At 42.2% G+C, this 21,035-nt stretch overlaps 1 protein-coding gene across 9 annotated transcripts in view; it reads right to left on the reverse strand.

Moving 5' to 3' along the window:
• The window catches only part of LOC110509485 (ral guanine nucleotide dissociation stimulator), a 202,458-nt gene extending 183,205 nt beyond the window's left edge, over positions 1 to 19,253 (reverse strand). For 6 of the 9 annotated variants that reach the window (XM_090227332.1, XM_090227330.1, XM_090227331.1 and 3 more), the window contains exon 1: positions 17,546 to 19,253. Coding sequence is in view for 3 of the 9 variants with exons in the window: in XM_090227333.1 (XP_090083459.1) it covers positions 17,546 to 17,566 (21 nt within the window). In the remaining 6 variants the exon portion in view is untranslated. The remainder of the gene's footprint in view (positions 1 to 17,545) is intronic. The other 3 variants (XM_090227333.1, XM_036967706.2, XM_021590372.3) reach the window with 2 other exon arrangements.
• Between the last annotated feature and the right edge of the window lie 1,782 nt (positions 19,254 to 21,035).

Below are 21,035 nucleotides of genomic sequence, written 5' to 3' on the forward strand. Positions count from 1 at the left end.
ACGACATTTACTCCTGAGGTGCTGACCTGTTGCACCCTCTACAACCATCTGACCCTGCTGGTCACTTATGAACGTTTGAACATCTTGGACATGTTCTGTTATAATCTCCATCAGGCACAGCCAGAAGAGGACTGGCCACCCCTCATAGCCTGGTTCCTCTCTAGGTTTCTTCCTAGGTTCTGGCCTTTCTAGGGGGGTTTTCCTAGCCACCGTGTTTTTACATCTGCATTACTTGCTGTTTGGGATTTTAGGCTGGGTTTCTGTACAGCACTTTGTGACATCGGCTGATGGAAAAAGGGCTTTATAAATACATTTGATTGATTCTTGACTCTGGTTCGTGCTCAAAGACTTGAGCCTTATTGCCAGGTCTGGCACAGTCTCACAGGTGCATTTTTTATGATATATCTATCAGGACGAATCTGCATGGCTGGACGTGTTTCAATGATCTTGATGTACATGTTCTTAGTCTCTGAAACATTATGTACTATAGTGAAACAGGGTGGCCTTTGGACAAGAACAGCAGATATCCTCCCTCTTTCACCTCAGCCTTCCCTTCCCTCTGCTAATCTTTTCTTAGCCAACCACTGACAGATCCAGATTGTCGGCTTTCACAGCAAACACAATGGGGGGGGGGGGGGGTCTTGGAGAGGTCTGGATAAATCCCAAATACCAATATTATATAATAGACCCAGTACAGTGATAGTGAATATCTTGGATAGTAATATTAAGTGGTAGTTGGTACATGATCTGCTCAGTAAACATGTTACCTTGACTGGCATCTCTTTGCCTCTTCCATATATCTAATAATGTAACAGTTGGTGTTAGAAGTGGGCTCTACCACTGTAGGTATAGTTACCTCAAATGAAGTACTAACTACTAACTAAATAGGCCTTTGTTAGGTCAGGTAAGCTAAAGAACGACAAAGCCAGGTGAACCAAGGTTAGCGGCTTGAGAAAAGGATGTCAAATTAAACACTTAGTGGGATAAAGGTTTGGGTTATTGCCAGGAAGTAATAGTAAGAGATGTGAAGGGAAGAGGATTGAAATAAGTAAGCAAAAGAGAGAGAGAGAGAGAGAGCGTGTGTGCTTGATCTGTGATTGATATGAAGGTTAATCAGTGTGAGTGAGCGGTGGGTGCATAATAATGTCTGTTTGTGAGTGTATAGATATCAACAGTGACAGAACTATTCTGTACACCACGTTCAATCCAAACCAAACCAATCAAACACACTCAGTGTATTTGTTTGCATTTGTTCATTAGCCCATTATGCCCATTATTGACTAGGCCAAAACTAGCCTTAACTCTATGGAGGGCTACAAAACAAGAACCCATTTCAGCTTTAGGCCACTCTTGCTACTAGCCTATACGGTGATGACACAACACATTCTTCCCATCACACACCAGGCACAACACCCAGGCACAAACAAAGCCTAGTGTGCCCTCACATTATGACAGAGTGACCTTAGGCTGGTGACCAGAGGCCAGACCCAAACTGAGAGAGAGAAACTCCATTCAACCCCTCGTATTGTCCCCTTGCCAAAGGAAGTGGCATTTACCTGCCCTCATTTTCTTTGTGAATACACTCCTTTGTCTGCCGATGAATCTAATGGAGGTGGAAAAAAGAACATGAGCAAAGGTCTCAACAAGTTGACCATGAGTGGCTACGAGAAACCACATTTACAGCCGAGTGTAACGGACGGAATGACAACATTGTGGGAGGCCATTGAACTGCAAGTGTTGCTCGTGGTTTGTGGTTGCTCATCAGCTACATTGGTGGTAATTAGATGATATTCACATTGTTGTTCATTATTATGAGAGAGAGACGAGGGGAATTATGGGAAGGTGGGTGACTGGCTCTTTGTGACATCAGCCCCAATAATGGTTGGTTGGGGGAGTTGATGATCTGATTGTTGAGGGCAGTGTGTCATGTGATTTCCCATAAAGCACAGCTGATTGTCAGGCCCTATTCCTAGCGGAGCTGACGCTATAGAATAACAATGAGTAAAGACTAGGATATTCCAATTCAAATCCATGTCATGTGATTTGTGGGCTGGTGGTTTGGCGGCCATATTGGCTGTTCACTTTGGACTGTTTGGTTAATTGATGCTTATCACAATTGGGTGCACATTGATAAATAAGCTGCTTTCTATGCGTTAGAATTGAAAATGTGGTGTGTTCTCTGTGACCATTGAGAGGGAATGCAGAAATGTACGCAATGTACAAATTATAATGAATCACAATAACATTGTTTTTACGAAATCACCATAATACAGGGAAAAGCACGGATGTTCATTAAACATATTCCTCATGATTAGCTTACAATTAGTCATGTATTTTCTGCTTTTATTTCACAAAGGTTTCATGTCCTGTGAACACATGGCCGGCCTTGCACAAAAACAGGAATTAATTTTTTTCCCAGCCTTTATGTACAGATGTGGGACCTTAATATGAGTCAGGTTCAGCAGGAAAATTATCCCGCAGCAAAAGGAAATGTGAAAGATTACGTGGATTATAATTAATGGATATTTTTGTAGGGGTTGATACATTTTTCATAAATCATAATCAAGTCTGAAATTTCTAAATGGAAATGACAAACTTCAGAATTCCTTTTTAAACCTCAAATACACTACAAGTTTTAAATGTCCTACATTGCACGAAAGTTCTCCTGCAACAGGGTGATCCAATTAAGATCATGCATCTGTAACTTTCCTTTCCTGTTCATCAACAGAACTCCCTGAATACAAGGCCCAGCGCAGAGCAAAAACATCTGGGAAAGACCAGCTTGCACTGTAAACAGCTGGGCAGGCCAACAATTCACAGGAGTGACAGAGACACCTACTGGACACGTTCGGTGACACAGCTCTCTATCACAGCTGGTTCCAATGCATTGTCCAACTCACACCAAAACCTGAAGCATCTTCTTCCTCATGTATACCAACACAATAGAAAATATGGGGATGGTTAACTTCTAGAAATGATGCTTAGGGCCTATCTATAACCTACAAAACTAAAAACGACATTTGTGAAACCCTAAGAATGCATAAGAATGCTATATAAAAGCATAATATGTTATACTGAAAAAAAATATAAACTCCACATGTAAAGTGTTGGTCCCATGTTTCATGAGCTGAAATAAAAATACCACAGAAATGTTCCATATGCACAAATGTGTTTACATCCCTGTTAGTGAGCATTTCTCCTTTGCCAAGATAATTCATCCACCTGACAGGTGTGGCATATCAAGAAGCTGATTAAACAGAATGACCATTACACAGGTGCAACTGGGGACAATAAAAGGCCACTCTAAAATGTGCAGTTTTGTCATACAACACAATGCCACAGATGGCTCAAGTTGAGAGTGTGCAATTGGCATGCTGACTGCAGGAATGTCCACCAGAGCTGATGCCAGATAATTTAATGTTAGTTTCTCTACCATAAGCCACCATTGTTTTAGAGAATTTGGCAGTACGCTCAACCCGGCCTCACAACCCCATACCACGTGTATGGTGTCGTGTGGGCGACCGGTTTGCTGATGTCAACGTTGTGAACAGAGTGCCCCATGGTGGTGGTGAGGTTATGGTATGGGCAGGCATAAGCTACGGACAACTAAAACAATTGTATTTTATCGATGGCATTTGAATGCACAGAGATAATGTGACGAGATCCTGAGGCCCATTGTCATGCCATTCATCCACCGCCATCACTTAATGTTTTAGCATGATAATACACAGCCCCATGTCACAAGGATCTGTACACAAATCCTGGAAGCTAAAAATATCCCAGTTCATCCATGTCCTGCATAGTCACCAGACATGCCACCCATTGAGCATGTTTTGGATCCACTGGATCATTGTGTACGACAGCGTGTTCCAGTTCCCGCCAAAATCCAGCAACTCTGCACAGCCTTTGAGGCTACCTGCCACCCTACAGCAGTTGGGGACGGTTTTTGCTCTCAATTCAGGTCTTCTCCTATAAAGCACTAATATGGGCAGTGCAGCAGCAGGGAGTAGAGTTCTAGCTAAGGGAATTGGAGGACTCCCCATTTTCCCACAGTGGTCCGAGCTGGGCTGTTTGCCAATGGAGGCTTAGGTCACAGGCTTGGCTGTCTCTAGCCTATTAGCATAGCAACGCTCTCACAAGGGGGCCAAAGAGGGCAGACGGATGAGTATGATCTGTTTCACTGTGGCTACTCTAAAGTTTATGGTCACACTATAGGGTATATAGGCTGCCATTCCGAATTTTTGCTGCACATTCTTTTAGTAACAGAACCACATATACATCATCAGAAAGGAAACTCACAAATACAAACATACATACTGTATCTATTTGTGAGAACAATTCTCATGACCAAAAGTTTACAAAGGGTCACAAACATCAAGTTCATCTCCACTTCTTGTGTCAAATTACAAGAACATTATAAGTGGTGGTCCTACAGTGCTTCCCGTAACACACACACACACATTAACATGCACGCACACACATATACACACACACACACACACACAACAATACTTTGGCTGCACAGAGACTGATCTGTCCTCGGCAGATGGGCATGCTTGGTCGCACAATAAGACTGATCTCCAATCAGACAAGTCATATTAAAGGGGAGATAAACAGGACGAGCTAAAGTCTGTAAGGTTTCCACTCATTTCAACTAATGAAATACACTCCTTGATTTGGAAAAATATGACTTCTAAATACCTTAATAATCTGATTAGTGTAGCTGTCTTATTGTATCAAATGTAAAAAACAAAAGACCTACAGTATTACTGCATTTATGTTTTTGTTGTCACAGGAGACTTGCAGAGTGTGGCTTTAAAGACCACAAGAACAGTGAGAAACAGAGATTAGAAGTGTAGCTAAACGTGGACATAAAGTTTTTAAAAAATTATAAAGTCTATCGATCTCTATCGATCTCTTCCGGATACATTCCAAGCCTGCATCTGTCTCTCTACTCTCTTGTCTATTATTTATTGACCTGGCTCAAGCCCAGTAAAACGTTGCAAGTCCAACTCTCTCCAGCCCATTCACTCTGATTCAGACTGCCAGAGAAAGAGACCTAAAACTGAAATGGCTTCCCAGTTCCCACACTAGGTTAGCCTAGCATTAGCACCACAAGCTAAAGGTTTAGGTGAACGGTAGCTCGGAGCAAAATGCCATTGAGGATCTCCAAAGTAATCGGATGAATGTTTAAGAATAATAAATAAGTCAAAGGAGGGATACACTGTAACTAGGCAAAACAGAGAGAGAGGGAGCGAGTGAGTGAGACCTGGGAGAGTTCAATTAGTCCAAAGTCTTCTACTGGCAGTAACAAACATTATTGAATATGCTGACAATCTCACAGGAACAAAATGTCTTATGAATAGATGGATTTATGGATTTTACTTTATATTATGGACCAAAACCTTAGTAATTAAATAGGTTAGCAGTGCAACTACATTGTAGGTACATGTTGTTACAGTTGCATATCAGCAAACTGGTCAAACTGGTGCGGTAGTAGCTCTCCAGGACTGGAGTTGGAGAACTCTGCAGTAGAGGCAAGGCCCACGGGAACAGCACAACCAGCCACTCCTTCTGCCACCACCAGAGTCGAACAAACAAACCAACAAACAACGACTGTACCCTACCCCCAGTGCTCACCTCTCCGGTCCTCAAACACGTGCAACAAACGGAGGCTCCGAAGGCGAAATCTCAAAGGATTCTGGATGCCTTAGGGTAAACGGAACAGGACGGCTTTGTGGCCAAGAGGTCACATGACATGGATGGAGTAAGAGAGGATGAGGATGATAATGGTCCCAATGCTCTTATGTGACTTCCTCTCCTCATCTCCTACATGAGTTGCCATTGGATTGATTAATTCTTGTAAATATATATATATATATATATATATATATATATATATATATATATATATATATGTGTGTGTGTGTGTGTTAAAAAATACATATATACAGTTGAAGTTGGAAGTTTACACACACTTAGGTTGGAGTCATTAAAACTTGTTTTTCAACCATCCATCTAGTTTTGGCAAGTCAGTTAGGACATCTACTTTGTGCATGATACAAGTCATTTTTGCAACAATTGTTTACAGACAGATTATTTCACTTATAATCACAATTCCAGTGGGTCAGAAGTTTACATACAGTAAGTTGACTGTGCCTTTAAACAGCTTGGAAAATTCCAAAAAATTATGTCATGGCTTTAGAATCTGCTGATAGGCTAATTGACATCATTTGAGTCAATTGGAGGTGTACCTGTGGATGTATTTCAAGGCCTACCTTCAAACTCAGTGCCTCTTTGCTTGACATCATGGAAAATCAAAAGAAATCAGCCAAGACCTCAGGAAAAAAATTGTAGACCTCCACAACTTTGGTTCATCCTTGGGAGCAATTTCCAAACGCCTGAAGGTACCATGTTCATCTGTACAAACAATAGTACGCAAGTATAAACACCATGGGACCACGCAGCCGTCATACCGCTCAGGAAGGAGATGTGTTCTGTCTCGTAGAGATGAACGTACTTTGGTGTGAAAAGTGCAAATCAATCCCAGAACAACAGCAAAGTACCTTGTGAAGATGCTGGAGGAAACAGGTACAAAAGTATCTATATCCACAGTAAAACGAGTCCTATATCTAAATAACCTGAAAGGCCGCTCAGCAAGAAAGAAGCCACTGCTCCAAAACTGCCATAAAAAAAGCCAGGCTACAGTTAGTAACTGCATATGGGGACAAAGATCGTACTTTTTGGAGAAATGTCCTCCGGTCTGATGAAACAAAAATAGAACTGTTTGGTCATAATGACCATTGTTATGTTTGGAGGAAAAAGGGGGAGGCTTGCAAGCCGAAGAACACCATCCCAACCGTGAAGCATGGGGGTGGTAGCATCATGTTGTGGGGGTGCTTTGCTGCAGGAGGGACTGGTGCACTTTACAAAATAGATTGCATCATGAGGGAAGGAAAATTATGTAGATATATTGAGCAACATCTCAAGACATCAGTCAGGGAGTTAAAGCTTGGTCGCAAATGGGTCTTCCAAATGGACAATGACCCCAAGCATACTTCCAAAGTTGTGGCAAAATGGCTTAAGGACAACAAAGGCAAGGTATTGGAGTGGCCATCACAAAGCCCTGACCTCAATCCTATAGCAAATTTGTGGGCAGAACTGAAAAAGCTTGTGCGAGTAAGGAGGCCTACCAACCTGACTCAGTTACACCAGCTCTGTCAGGAGGAATGGGCCAAAATTCACCCAACTTATTGTGGGAAGCTTGTGGAAGGCTAACCGAAACGTTTGACTCAAGTTAAACAATTAAAAGGCAATGCTACCAAATACTAATTGAGTGTATGTAAACTTCTGACCCACATGGAATGTGATGAAAGAAATAAAAGCTGAAATAAATCATTCTATTATTCTGACATTTCATATTCTTAAAATAAAGTGGTGGTCCTAACTGACCTAAGACAGATCATTTTTACTAGGATTAAATGTCAGGAATTGTGAAAAACTGAGTTTAAATGTATTTGGCTAAGGCGTATGTAAACTTCCGACTTCAACTATATATATATATATATACACAAAGATTCTTTAAAGTGAACGGGGCTGCACAAAAATACATACACGATTACATAGATACAGACACATTACAGAAATGCTAAATTAAAGTACAATTTTTATAATTTTTTGGTGGGGGGCTACTTTCCTAAAACAATAATTGTCCACCTCACGGTTCAGCTGTCTGTCACGTCTGCTCCAGCTCCCCCTCTCTGGCACTCCAGGCTGCTCATCATTACGCACATCTGTCACCATCGTTACGCACACCAGCGCCTCAGCGGACTCACCTGGACTCCATCACGTCATTGATTGCCTCCCCTATATCTGTCACTTCCTCAGTTTCATCCCTGTGTCTGCATTGATGTTGTTTTTTTTCTCTTGTCCAGATTCTGTTTTTGCTTCTTTTCATGTCTATTTATTATTAAATCCTCACCCTGTACCTGTTTCCCGTCTCCCAGCGTCTGTCGTCTCAAGACCTTTACATTGTCAGCAATTAGGGCATTGCATGCAAAGGGCTATAGGCTTAGCTGTCCACTGTATGATATTCATATTTTAATAAATATATAAAGCCTATTTAAAGGGAGAGAAGCTTAGGCCTAACCCCAGAGAGACAGAGATATGCCAGTGGCATGCTATGAAGCATTTCTTTATGTCAGACGGCTATAAAGATGTAAACGTTCATACATTTTCGATCCTGCATTGCAGAGGCGGTTCCTCCTGCAGGCAGAGGAGGGTCGTTAGTGATTGGAGCCACCTGGGCTCATGGTATTTAAACTGCTTCACTAACCACTCTTGTCTCTCTCTCTCTCTGCTCCTCCATGTATGATCCTGTTTTGTTTGTTCCTTTGTAGTTTTGCATAGTATTCACTCAGTCATATTCACACACACAGATTCACGCATCCCTGCACTTTACATACACCCTACATTATGATACTTTCACACCTCATTCCTTTTTCTTTGTTTAAAGTTAATAGTTTTGGTTTATAATAAAGAACCTTTTTTGGCCTATACCTGTTCGTGTACCCTCATTTTTGCCACAGGCTATGAGCCGGCCTGTAACAATATGTATAATGATACGCATTATATTGTTTGACTATAGGAGTAACTCTGGTAGGCCTGAAACAGTCTTCCTCACGTTAAGTTCAACTGTCAGAGTCCGTTGGAGCACACGGGTGCACTGCCTTCATATCATAGGCCTGCAGTACTTAAAGCTTAATAATAGCCACACCATACCAAACCTTCACAAACGTTTCATAACTTTATTGGGGTAATATAAAAAGTAAGTCAAGCCATTGTTTATAGGGAAAATATGATCAGAAGAGTGATATAAAAAAATGCAATTCCCTCCCCTGTGCCCTCCCCCCAAAAAACACACAACCCTCCCCACAGCACAAAGAAACGTTTGACAACTTTCCCCTATTTTGGACCACCCCTCCCCCCAGTAAATTTCAATCTGTCTTAGCTAGAGATGGAATGGATTCACTTTTCCAATGCTAGTTTAGGCTACTATAGGCATAGCAATCAGTTTCACATTGGATTTATTAACTACAAAAAGGTAAGAAGTGTTTTTAATTCTGGTGCCGGTCTGTACACACAAGCTTGTTAGCTAGCTAGCTCAAAGGACATTCAAAGTTCCTCCATAGTAGCCACTCCTCTTAGGTATAATTCTGTGGACCTAATTCAGATAATGCATGTCATTACAAGATGCCCAGCGATTCAAGCCTTCTCAAACCTCTCTTGCATCTCTCCCCACCTGCAAAATTTCAGTCGTATCTTGCGCCATAGGCTACACTCTTCTGTCAATCAGGCATGTAAACAACTAGCTTGCCTGCTCTATCCTCATCGGTGAAGTAATTTAATGAGCTAAATGTAAAAAACAGTTGATTCCACAGGTTAAAAAAGGAACAGAAAGGAAAAATATACAGTGCATTCGAAAATTATTCAGAACCCTTGACTTTTTCCACATTTTGTAACTTTACAGACTTATTCTAAAATAGATTAAATTGTTTACCCCCCCCCCCCCCCCCCCCCCCATCAATCTACACACAATTCTCCATAATGACAAAGCAAAAACAGGTTTCTATACATTTTTGCAAAACGGAAATATCACATTTACATAAGGATTTAGACCCTTTACTCAGTACTTTGTTGAAGCATCTTTGGCAGCGATTATAGCCTCGAGTCTTCTTGGGTATGATGCTACAAGCTTGGCACACCTGTATTTGGGGAGTTCTCTGCAGATCCTCTCAAGCTCTGTCAGGTTGAATGGGGAGCCACTCAAGGACATTCAAAGACATTCAGAGACTTGTCCCGAAGCCACTCCTGCGTTGTCTTGGCTGTGTGCTTCGGGTCGTTGTCCTTCTGGAAGGTTCTCCCATCTCCACAGAGGAGCTCTGGAGCTCTGTCAGAATGACTATTGGGTTCTTGGTTATCTCCCTTACCAAGGCCTTTCTCCCCCGATTGCTCATTTTGGCCGGGCGACCAGCTCTAGGAAAAGACTTGGTGGTTCCAAACATCTTCCATTTAAGAATGATGGATGCCACTGTGTTCTTGGGGACCGTCAATGCTTTTTTTGGTACCCTTCCCCAGATCTGTGCCTCAACGCAATCCTCAGACAATTCCTTTGACCTCATGGCTTGGTTTTTGCTCTCCCATGCAGTGTCAACTGTGTGACCTTATATAGACAGGTGCCTTTCCAAATCATGTCCATTACTGTTATAATCTCCACCCGGCACAGCCAGAAGAGGACTGGCCACCCCGCATAGCCTAGTTCCTCTCTAGGTTTCTTCCTAGGTTCTGGCCTTTCTAGGGAGTTTTTCCTAGCCCCCGTGCTTCTACACCTGCATTGCTTGCTGTTTGGGGTTTTGTACAGCAATTTGAGATGCCAGCTGATGTAAGAAGGGGTTTATAAATATATTGATTTGATTAATAAGACTGAACTAGATAAAGGGATTTAAATAATACATTTTGAGTTGCACCTTTAATCAATAGCCTAAGAAATGAACAAATTGGACAAATATAAGACTTTTGATTGTCTTTATTAAATTTCAGCCAGACCGACCAGCCAGCCCGAGCCGCCCAACACAATTTCCTTCCCAGTTCACACCTTTCATTTTTTTATTCCCAAGGGAAAGGTTTGGAAACAACAACAAGAAAGACATACACCTCAAATATACATTAACACACAGAAACAGCAAATCCTCCATATAATTAATCTCATAGGCCTAATAGTACTGTGGAGCTCTTTTTCCTTGCACACAATATAGCTGGGTCGCCCTGTCCTGTCCCTAGGAGTCCACCACCCTGCAGAGCCCCAATCCAATACACCACACTCAGCTTTAGGATCTTAATGAATCATTCATTGGTTTTGAGTGTGTTAGGCCAAGGCCAGAGGGACAACCCACAGGACGTCAGATCCACCAGGGCCAGGACTGAGCAGCCCAGCAGCTAGAGACAGCCTAAATCTGTATCTCCACTGACATGGACATGTTTTCAATACAGACTCCTTTAGTCGTACTGTATTCCTTGTAAGGCATCCAGACTTTATGAAAGTCGACCAGTATACACTTAATCTTGTAATAAATCTAATCTAGTGATACATAACTTGACATTCTTGAAGGATAACCAATCTTCCAATTAATGGCAATGCATTTCTTAGCCGCTATACATGCTTGGTTACACAGTTTCTTCAGATAACATTTCCAAGCAAACAAAAACAGGGCGAAGGGAGAATCTGTAGACATACTCTTTACCAGAATTCAGCCAGTGTTCACAAGACAATAACATATTCAAATATGTCTCCTTTTGTGTTTTATGCCTCCTAATCCTCCTAAAATGAGGCATGACAAAGAATTACCTTGGTGTACAGTGGGGCAAAAAAGTATTTAGTCAGCCACCAATTGTGCAAGTTCTCCCACTTAAAAAGATGAGAGAGGCCTGTAATTTTCATCACACTTCAACTATGACAGACAAAATTAGAAAAAAAAATCCAGAAAATCACATTGTAGGATTTTTAATGAATTTATTTGCAAATTATGGGGGAAAATAAGTATTTGGTCAACTACAAACAAGCAAGATTTCTGGCTCTCACAGACCAGTAACTTCTTCTTTAAGAGGCTCCTCTGTCCTCCACTCGTTACCTGTATTAATGGCACCTGTTTGAGCTTGTTATCAGTATAAAAGACACCTGTCCACAACCTCAAACAGTCACACTCCAAACTCCACTATGGCCAAGACCAAAGAGCTGTCAAAGGACACCAGAAACAAAATTGTAGACCTGCACAAGGCTGGGAAGACTGAATCTGCAATAGGTAAGCAGCTTGGTTTGAAGAAATCAACTGTGGGAGCATTTATTAGGAAATGGAAGACATACAAGACCACTGATAATCTCCCTTGATCTGGGGCTCCACGCAAGATCTCACCCAGTAGGGTCAAAATGATCACAAGAACGGTGAATGTGAGTGACCTGCAAAAAGCTGGGACCAAAGTAACAAAGCCTACCATCAGTAACACACTACGCCGCCAGGGACTCAAATCCTGCAGTGCCAGACGTGTCCCCCTGCTTAAGCCAGTACATATCCAGGCCCGTCTGAAGTTTGCTAGAGAGCATTTGGATGATCCAGAAGAAGATTTGGAGAATGTCATATGGTCAGATGAAACCAAAATAGAACTTCTTGGTAAAAACTCAGCACGTCGTGTTTGGAGGACAAAGAATGCTGAGTTGCATCCAAAGAACACCATACCTACTGTGAAGCATGGGGGTGGAAACATCATGCTTTGGGGCTGTTTTTTCTGCAAAGGGACCAGGACGACTGATCCGTGTAAAGGAAAGAATGAATGGGGCCATGTGTCGTGAGATTTTGAGTGAAAACCTCCTTCCATCAGCAAGGGCATTGAAGATGAAACGTGGCTGGGTCTTTCAGCATGACAATGGTCCCAAACACACCGCTCGGGCAACGAAGGAGTGGCTTCGTAAGAAGCATTTCAAGGTCCTGGAGTGGCCTAGCCGGTCTCCAGATCTCAACCCCATAGAAAATCTTTGGAGGGAGTTGAAAGTCCATGTTGCCCATCAACAGCCCCAAAACATCACTGCTCTAGAGGAGATCTGCATGGAGGAATGGGCCAAAATACCAGCAACAGTGTGTGAAAACCTTGTGAAGACTTACAGAAAACGTTTGACCTCTGTCATTGCCAACAAAGGGTATATAACAAAGTATTGAGATAAACTTTTGTTATTGACCAAATACTTTTTTTCCACCATAATTTGCAAATAAATTCATAAAAAATCCTACAATGTGATTTTCTGGATTTTTTTTCTCATTGTGTCTGTGATAGTTGAAGTGTACCTATGATGAAAATTACAAGCCTCTCTCATCTTTTTAAGTGGGAGAACTTGCACAATTGGTGGCTGACCAAATACTTTTATATATTATATTATCCAAAAATATAATCCGTGGTTGAATAATTGAAATTACCATTATTCCCAGATCCCAGACTGTAGCTTTAAGATGCTGTCCTGTAGCTACTGTAGCTCTATCTATCTTCTGAAGATGGAACTTTGTATCATTCACTGGTAGTGTTAATATTCTGCAAAATTCCCCTGAGCTCTGTAGACTGGTCTTCCCTGGCTGTCTGACCCTGCTGGAACCCCTGTCACCATCTTATCTTGCTAACACATGATGAGCGTAGTGTTGTGTACTGACTGCACTAGAGGGCTGCATTCCTGCGGGTCCCGACAGAGATCATTGCGGATCATTTTTCATGCTGCGGATGGTCAGACAGACAACTTTGGGATTCTAATATTTTTGTTGTCCCACAGATTATTTGGAAACAGTCCTCTTTCTGCTTTGTATGCGTAAACCTACCTATTGTATTAAAAGCACATATTTTTTGCATTATTCACACACTCAGAATTTGCTGCATCAACTTCAGTAGCCTACCTCTCCTAGATGGGCATGAGAGTTCAGGATTGCCTAGTATGTGTGGTCTCATTGAAATAGAGTAGGCTGCATACGTGGGTGGAGAATCAAGTGGCAGTTAACTTATAATACTTATATTAACTTACTAATACCAACATGTTTCAAGCAGACCACCATAGTCCCTGTGCCCAAGAACACTAAGGTAAATGACTACTGACCCATAGCACTCACGTCTGTAGCCATAAAGTGCTTTGAAAGGCTGGTCATGGCTCACATCAACACCATTATCACAGAAACCCTAGACCCACTCCAATCTGCATACAGCCCCAACAGATCCACAGGTGATGCAATCTCTGTTGCACTCAACACTGCCCTTTCCCACCTGGACAAAAGGAACACCTACGTGAAAATGCTGTTTGTTGACGACAGCTCAGCGTTCAACACCATTGTCCCCTCAAAGCTAATTACTATGCTAAGGACCCTGGGACTAAACACCTCCTTCTGTAACTGGATCCTGGACCTCCTGACGGGCCGCCCCCAGATGGTAAGGGTAGGTAACAACACATCCGCCACACTGATCCTGTCACGCCCTGGTCTTAGTATTTTGTGTTTTCTTTATTTATTTATTTGGTCAGGCCAGGGTGTGACATGAGTTTTTTATGTGGTGTGTTTTGTCTTGGGGTTTTTCGTAGGTATTGGGATTGTGGCTTAGTGGGGTTTTCTAGCATAGTCTATGGCTGTCTGGAGTGGTTCTCAATCAGAGGCAGGTGTTTATCATTGTCTCTGATTGGGAACCATATTTAGGCAGCCATATTCTTTGAGTGTTTCGGGGGTGATTGTTCCTGTCTCTGTGTTTGTTTTGCACCAGTATAGGCTGTTAGGTTTTCGGGTTTCGTTTATTGTTTTGTTAGTTTGTTCATGTGTAGAGTCTTTATTAGAGTACCATGAATAGAAACCACGCTGCATTTTGGTCCGCCTCTCCTTCACCGGAAAAAAACCCTAACAGATCCTCAAAACTGGGGCCCCTCAGGGGTGCGTGCTCAGTCTCCTCCTGTACTCCCTGTTCACTCATGACTCCGACACCATCATCAAGTTTGCTGATGACACAACAATGGTAGGCCTGATCACCGACAACGATGAGACAGCTAATAGGGAGGAGGTCAGAGACCTGGCCGTGTGGTGCCAGGACAACAACCTCTCCCTCAACGTGATCAAGACAAAGGAGTTGATTGTGGACTACAGGAAAAGGAGAACTGAGCACGCCCCCATTTTTATCAACAGGGCTGTAGTGGCGCAGGTTGAGAGCTTCAAGTTCCTTGGTGTCCACATCACCAACAAACTAACATGGTCCAAACACACCAAGACAGTCGTGAAGAGGGAACGACAAAACCTATTCCCCCTCAGGAGACTGAAAAGATGGCATGGGTCCTCAGATCCTCAAAAGGTTCTACAGCTGCACCATCGAGAGCCTGGTTACATCAATGCCTGGTATGGCAACTGACCGGAAGGCGCTACAGAGGGTAGTGCGTACGGCCCAGTACATCACTGGGGCCAAGCTTCCTGCCATCCTGGACCTCTATACCAGGCGGTGTCAGAGGAAGGCCCTGAAAATTGTCAAAGACTCCAGCCACCCTAGTCATAGACTGTTCTCTCTGCTACCGCACGGTAAGCGGTACCGGAGCGCCAAGTCTAGGTCCAAAATACTTCATAACAGCTTCTACCCCCAAGCCATAAGACTCGTGAACAGCTAATCAAAGGCCTACCCAGACCCCTCTTTTAAGCTGCTGCTACTCTCTGTTTATTATCTATGCATAGTCACTTTAACTCTACCTACATATACATATTACTTCAATTACCGCACATTGACTCTGTCATGACGTTGGCCTGTGGGTAAGGTTTATGACCCCCCCATAAATACCTTTCCCCCCTCTCTCTCTTGACTCTACACAGTGACTCTTGAATAGCCCTTGTTAAACATAGAGAGTGGGAACATCAAACAAGTGGAGAGAAATTAACCATATTTCGGTAATAGAACCAGTTGAAAATATGCCTTGGTACTTAATGAATATGATGTCAGTTCGGTTGTCATCTGAGACATTAGGACTGATGACAGGATGACATAAACTGTATCTGGGAGTCTACACATTATAGTCTACACATTATAGTTATCAGATTCACATGGAATTGTTGTGCAATTCAAATGTTTAAATATACATTATTTGTGAAAATATTTAATTTAATTTTAGCTTCCAAATGAGAGATTTGGGTTTTCATAAGGTTAGGGCTCTGCTCAATCAGTGGCCTGCCCCTGTGAAGAGACATGGGTTATAAACTATGAAACACACCCTTTTCTCCCTCCACTATATAAGCCCTTGACGAAAATGTAACCTCCTGTTCCGAGGACGATAGAACGACAGTCCATACATTTAAAAGGACTAACATGTCAACTACAGATCTAAGCCAACCTCAGCGTGAGCTTTAGTTGCGAATGGTATGAACTTTGAACTCTTATTCACAACAGAAGTGATACCTCCTAGCCGTTGAGTTAGCAGAGGCCCCTGTAAACGTGGGCTAGGAAAGGACGGCCCGAGTATTCCATCTACCACACAACGACGACACTACAATGTTTCCCGTTCACCACCAGAGACACTCTTCAAAGGACAAAGGACTCTGTTGGGCAACACAGCATTCCATCTACCACCCTATTGAAACGCAGCTCAGAGTAAATATTTATTGCATTTTCCTTTTCCAAATGGGCGGTAATTTAGAATGCATAAGATTCTGTATTTTACGATAGAGTAGCTGCCTACGGCCCAATAGAGACGTCGCTTCTCCCTTTGTTCTTCAGTCTTCCCGCTCTTTCACTCAAACCCAGCCCCCTTTTCTTTGTGTAACCAGCTGTCATATCTGTTCCGTCCACTAGGGACGTTTTCCTTTATGACGTCATTTGTAATCAAGGTATGATTCATTCTATGTATATGTAATTCTGTGTGATTAATTAGGTATGTAGTAAATAAATAATTAAACCCAATTTTGTATTGCTGTTTCAGGGTTCGTGAAGATAACCAAGAATTTACAACTTTCAGATGAGACTGAAATAAGGTGACGATTAATATTGACTGCTATTGATGTAAAATATTACTAGGTCTTTAAGAGTTTATTCGGAAGATAACTGCTCTATAAATATTATTTTGTGGTGCCCCGACTTTCTAGTTAATTACATTTACATGATTAGCTCAATCAGGTAATATTAGTTACAGAGAAAGGATTTTATAGAATAGCATGTCATATCACTTCATCCGGCATAGCCAACTCTATACCGGTACCCCCTGTATATAGCCTCGCTATTGTTATTTTACTGCTGCTGTTGAATTATTTGTTACATTTATTTTTTCACTTAACACTTCTTAAACCATTGTTGGTTAAGAGCTTGTAAGTAAGCATTTCACTGTAAGGTCTACACCGACTCTTTGTATCACATTGCAATGATAACATTTGTGAGGCGGGGGGGCATGCGCCATGCGCCCCCGTCTCCAGTGAAAGTTGCTTTCCAGTGAAAATTATTATTTGGTTCCAACCCCTGGTCTTGTTGCACTACATGCAATGAGGACATGAACAAGTGGTCCATATTGTATAGCTGACCATGATGAAGTTGACCAAATCTCTGGACACGTCTTTTAGGAATCATAGTTTTGTGACATCCACCACGCTGGCCATGACTAGCCATAATCTGCCTTGTCACAGGCCCTAATCTCTTTTGTAAAGTCCATACAAAGAGCATCCCCCTGCCTGGGGTGATTATTTGAATAGTGAATTATTATGATAAATCTATTCCAAAACATTCTAGCAACTACATCCAGGTTGTTTATATTCGTTTGTACTCTGAATGCTGTTTTTGCATTCATCGTGATAAAGCAAATAAATAGTGATTAAATAGCAAATCAGACCATACATTGATGTGTTTTGGTGACAAATGATATTTTCTCTTTAATGTCTGTCCAGATAGCCTAGATCTACAGATGAAAACACAATCACCTTTGTCATCAATAACTTCATGCAAACTATAATGTTTTTGTTACCTGTGTATCCAGCATCATCATCACCTTCTCGGATTCATCTCCCTTTCTTGTTCTTCTTCTGTTGCGAGGCACTGCTACAATACAACTCTCCACATTTTGAGCGAAACAGACAAAAACTTGAACTTGCACTTGAATTGTGTCGAATTTCCAGTGGTAGTGCTCCTGGCTTGTACCGTGCAATATCCTCGGAGTACAACAACGGTGTCAAGATATGTGTCATCAATTCCACCTCTGTTAATGTCACTCACAAAAAATCTGACTATAAGCATCAAAAAAGCTTATCGCACTTGACAGTAAGACTATTGTCTGCGTTTGAAAAACATGTTCAGCAATGGGAGAAAAAAAAACACTTGTTTCAAATCAAGTGGGCCACCTATGGTTTCCATTCAGGGTAATACATTTTGAATCCAGAAATTAGTGGAGGGTGTACAAATAACATTGGGAATAAAGACCATCATTCACTTGAGCATTGGGAGGCCATCTATTCATATGACAGCTATAGACCAACTTATTTTCTGTGTGCCAAGGGAAGTTTCCTTGGATTGTTACATTAGTCTCAATTATATCGAGGTTGCACCCTTTAATGTCAAATTCCAATGTCGATATTCATTTCATTTGTCACTTGGAATGGATACGCCCCCAACAGACAATAATTCAACGTTTGCCTTGAAATAAATATGCAAAAGGAAGTTGTTACATTATGAAATAGGCCTAGTCTATGATAAAATCCCACATGCCTACAAATCGGCAATATTTATGTACAATTTAGTTTATATTCTCCGGCAGCCACTCCACATTATAACATGAAGCTGAAGGCACTGGTGGATGACAGGGTCATCACGATTTCTGGGTCATCTTTTCCTATTGTATTTTTCCCAACAAGATGGAATCAAATGTAATGATGTTTTATTGGATATGATCCAGCCATTATCATATAGCCCTAGTCATTGTAATCATACAATTAATAGGCCCAACATGTATTTTCACAGCTGGGTGCTCCCATGTCGATGAATGTATATTCAGAGGCTTCTGTTTCTATAATTATGCCTATCCCAGTGTCCCCTTCCTCAAAATCTTCTCCAGACACAAAATGGATGGTCTCTCCAATGTCTTGCTTTTTCATATTCTTCTCTGAGCAGCCCCCCTCCTTCGATGTGTGGAATCCGTGTCACATCTCTTTCATATGCCTCTGAGCTGTTGGTCTTTACGTGGAGAAGAAAATACAAATCGCATAAATAGCATGACGCGAAGCATGACGCGAATCCTGTCTCAGCCGAGACATTTAACTGCGCAACGAGAAGGGGGGAAATGTCAAAATAAACGACAAAAAAATAACTGATATCCTCAATGCACTATGGTAGAAAATGAAATTAGAATGGTTCGGTACCCACGAGCTGTTATTGACGAAGCTGGGATGCCAATTGTTTAAGCTTTAGCCTACATCAATTTCGCAGCCTACCCTGAACCCACAGCGCGCACCTCCGCGAGTGGATGGTCATTTCTGACCCCGAGGCCGGCATATAATCCATTCATTCTCAAAGATGTGTTGTTCCTTGGTGTATTCCCGGTCGGGGCAGAAACCATAGTCAGTCGTTCTCACCAGCGGGTTACGGAGGAGATGAAGAACAGAGGGAAACTGCCAGACCACACGACGCGCTCTGGTTGAATTCTGCGTGCGCAGCCAGCCAGGGCAGAGTTAAACTCAATCAGAAATTGCTACATTACAGACATGAATATAATCTATATTGGGTGCCTGGTTTAGTCTACTGTAGCTGTCACCAAAAGCTCAAAGGCGGTATTAAAAACAAATGGGATCACATAGCCTAGTGATTATAAAGCCTTGATAGGCTAGACTGGTAATTGTATTGTCATTAAATGTAGTCTATTTAGTAAAATACCACACTGAGCCACACATTGAACCATAGTGAAAATAACTAATTCATTTGAGGGAAATTAGACATTTTGGTATTCCTCTCTTTAGAGCTGTTAGCTCGTGAGACGGGTAGGCTCTGGAATGGGCACGCTGGGCAGTGTGGCAAAACTCGAAAGACTAGCCTAATTTCACTTTCAACTCACACGGCATTACTACCATTGACATCCTCAGAGGTACATCATTAGACGAGATCAGTGGCACCCGTCATTCAGGGCACCTGTTTTGAGCCCCGTAATTTTGGCCTTGCCTGTTTTGCATGTTATTTAGGCACTAATACCTGGCGCATATCAGTTTGCAAACAATGTACAAATATATATAATTGACTTAATAAAGTTGCATACAAACATGGCCATATTGTGCTCATTGGCCATTGTACATAAACATTACACAACAAGTTGAAAATCGTAAATTCAACAATGAGTGGTTTGGAAGGAATCAGTGACAGTGGCTGTGTTGTCCCAAATCTGGGATTAAGGGGCTATTTTCCAAATTGAAAATGATGAGCATTCAACATTGGCCATGCTGTTAATGGAGCATGATTTGTGCCTTGCACAAAACAACTGTTAACTCTGAATGGAGAAAACTTGACTTCAGTGAGTTCAAGACAACTGGGAAGTCGGGAATAAACGAGCACCTACTGAGAAAATATGTTTTGAATGGTCATCCAACTCGGAATTGTAAATCCGGCCTCGTTATAGAGTTACAACCTGAAGATCAATGACGTCATCATGATTCAACCTTTTTTTTTTGAGTTACCAGTTGTTTTGAAAGCACCATAAATTCAGAGAATGACAGACTTTGATGACAAAATTTGCCCACAAAGGACTGCTGCGCCAACTTCCTGTTCAAGTGAGCACAGCACAACAAGGTGAGTCCAAAAATGTCAAAAATTTATTGTATGCTGCTGCAAAGGCCAAAACCAAGGAAGAAACCTAGAGAGGAACCAGGCTATGAGGGGTGGCCAGTCCTCTTCTGGCTGTGCCGGGTGGAGATTATAACAGAATATGGCCAAGATGTTCAAATGTTCATAAATGACCAGCATGGTCAAATAATAGTAATCACAGTGAACAGGTCAGGGTTCCATAGCCGCAGGCAGAACAGTTGAAACTGGAGCAGCAGCACGGCCAGGTGGACTGAGGACAACAAGGAGTCATCATGCCAGGTACTCCTGACGCATGGTCCTATGGCTCAGGTCCCTCAATAGAGAGAGAGAAAGAAAGAAAGAGATAATTAAAGAGAGCATAGTTAATACATTCACACAGGACACAGGAGAAATACTCTAGATATAACAGACTGACCCTGGCCCCCCGACACATAAACTACTGCAGCATAAATACTGGAGGTTGAGACAGGAGGGGTCAGGAGACACTGTGGCCCCGTCCGATGACACCCCCGGGGGTGTCATCGGACGGGGCCAGACAGGGCCAAACAGGCAGGATATAACCCAACCCACTTTGCCAAAGCACAGCCCCCACACCACTAGAGGGATATCTTCAACCACCAACTTACCATCCTGAGACAAGGCCGAGTATAGCCCACAAAGATCTCCGCCACGGC

Source organism: Oncorhynchus mykiss, chromosome 29, assembly GCF_057628025.1.
Source record: "Oncorhynchus mykiss isolate SJ-2025 chromosome 29, ASM5762802v1, whole genome shotgun sequence".
NCBI lineage: Eukaryota > Metazoa > Chordata > Actinopteri > Salmoniformes > Salmonidae > Oncorhynchus > Oncorhynchus mykiss.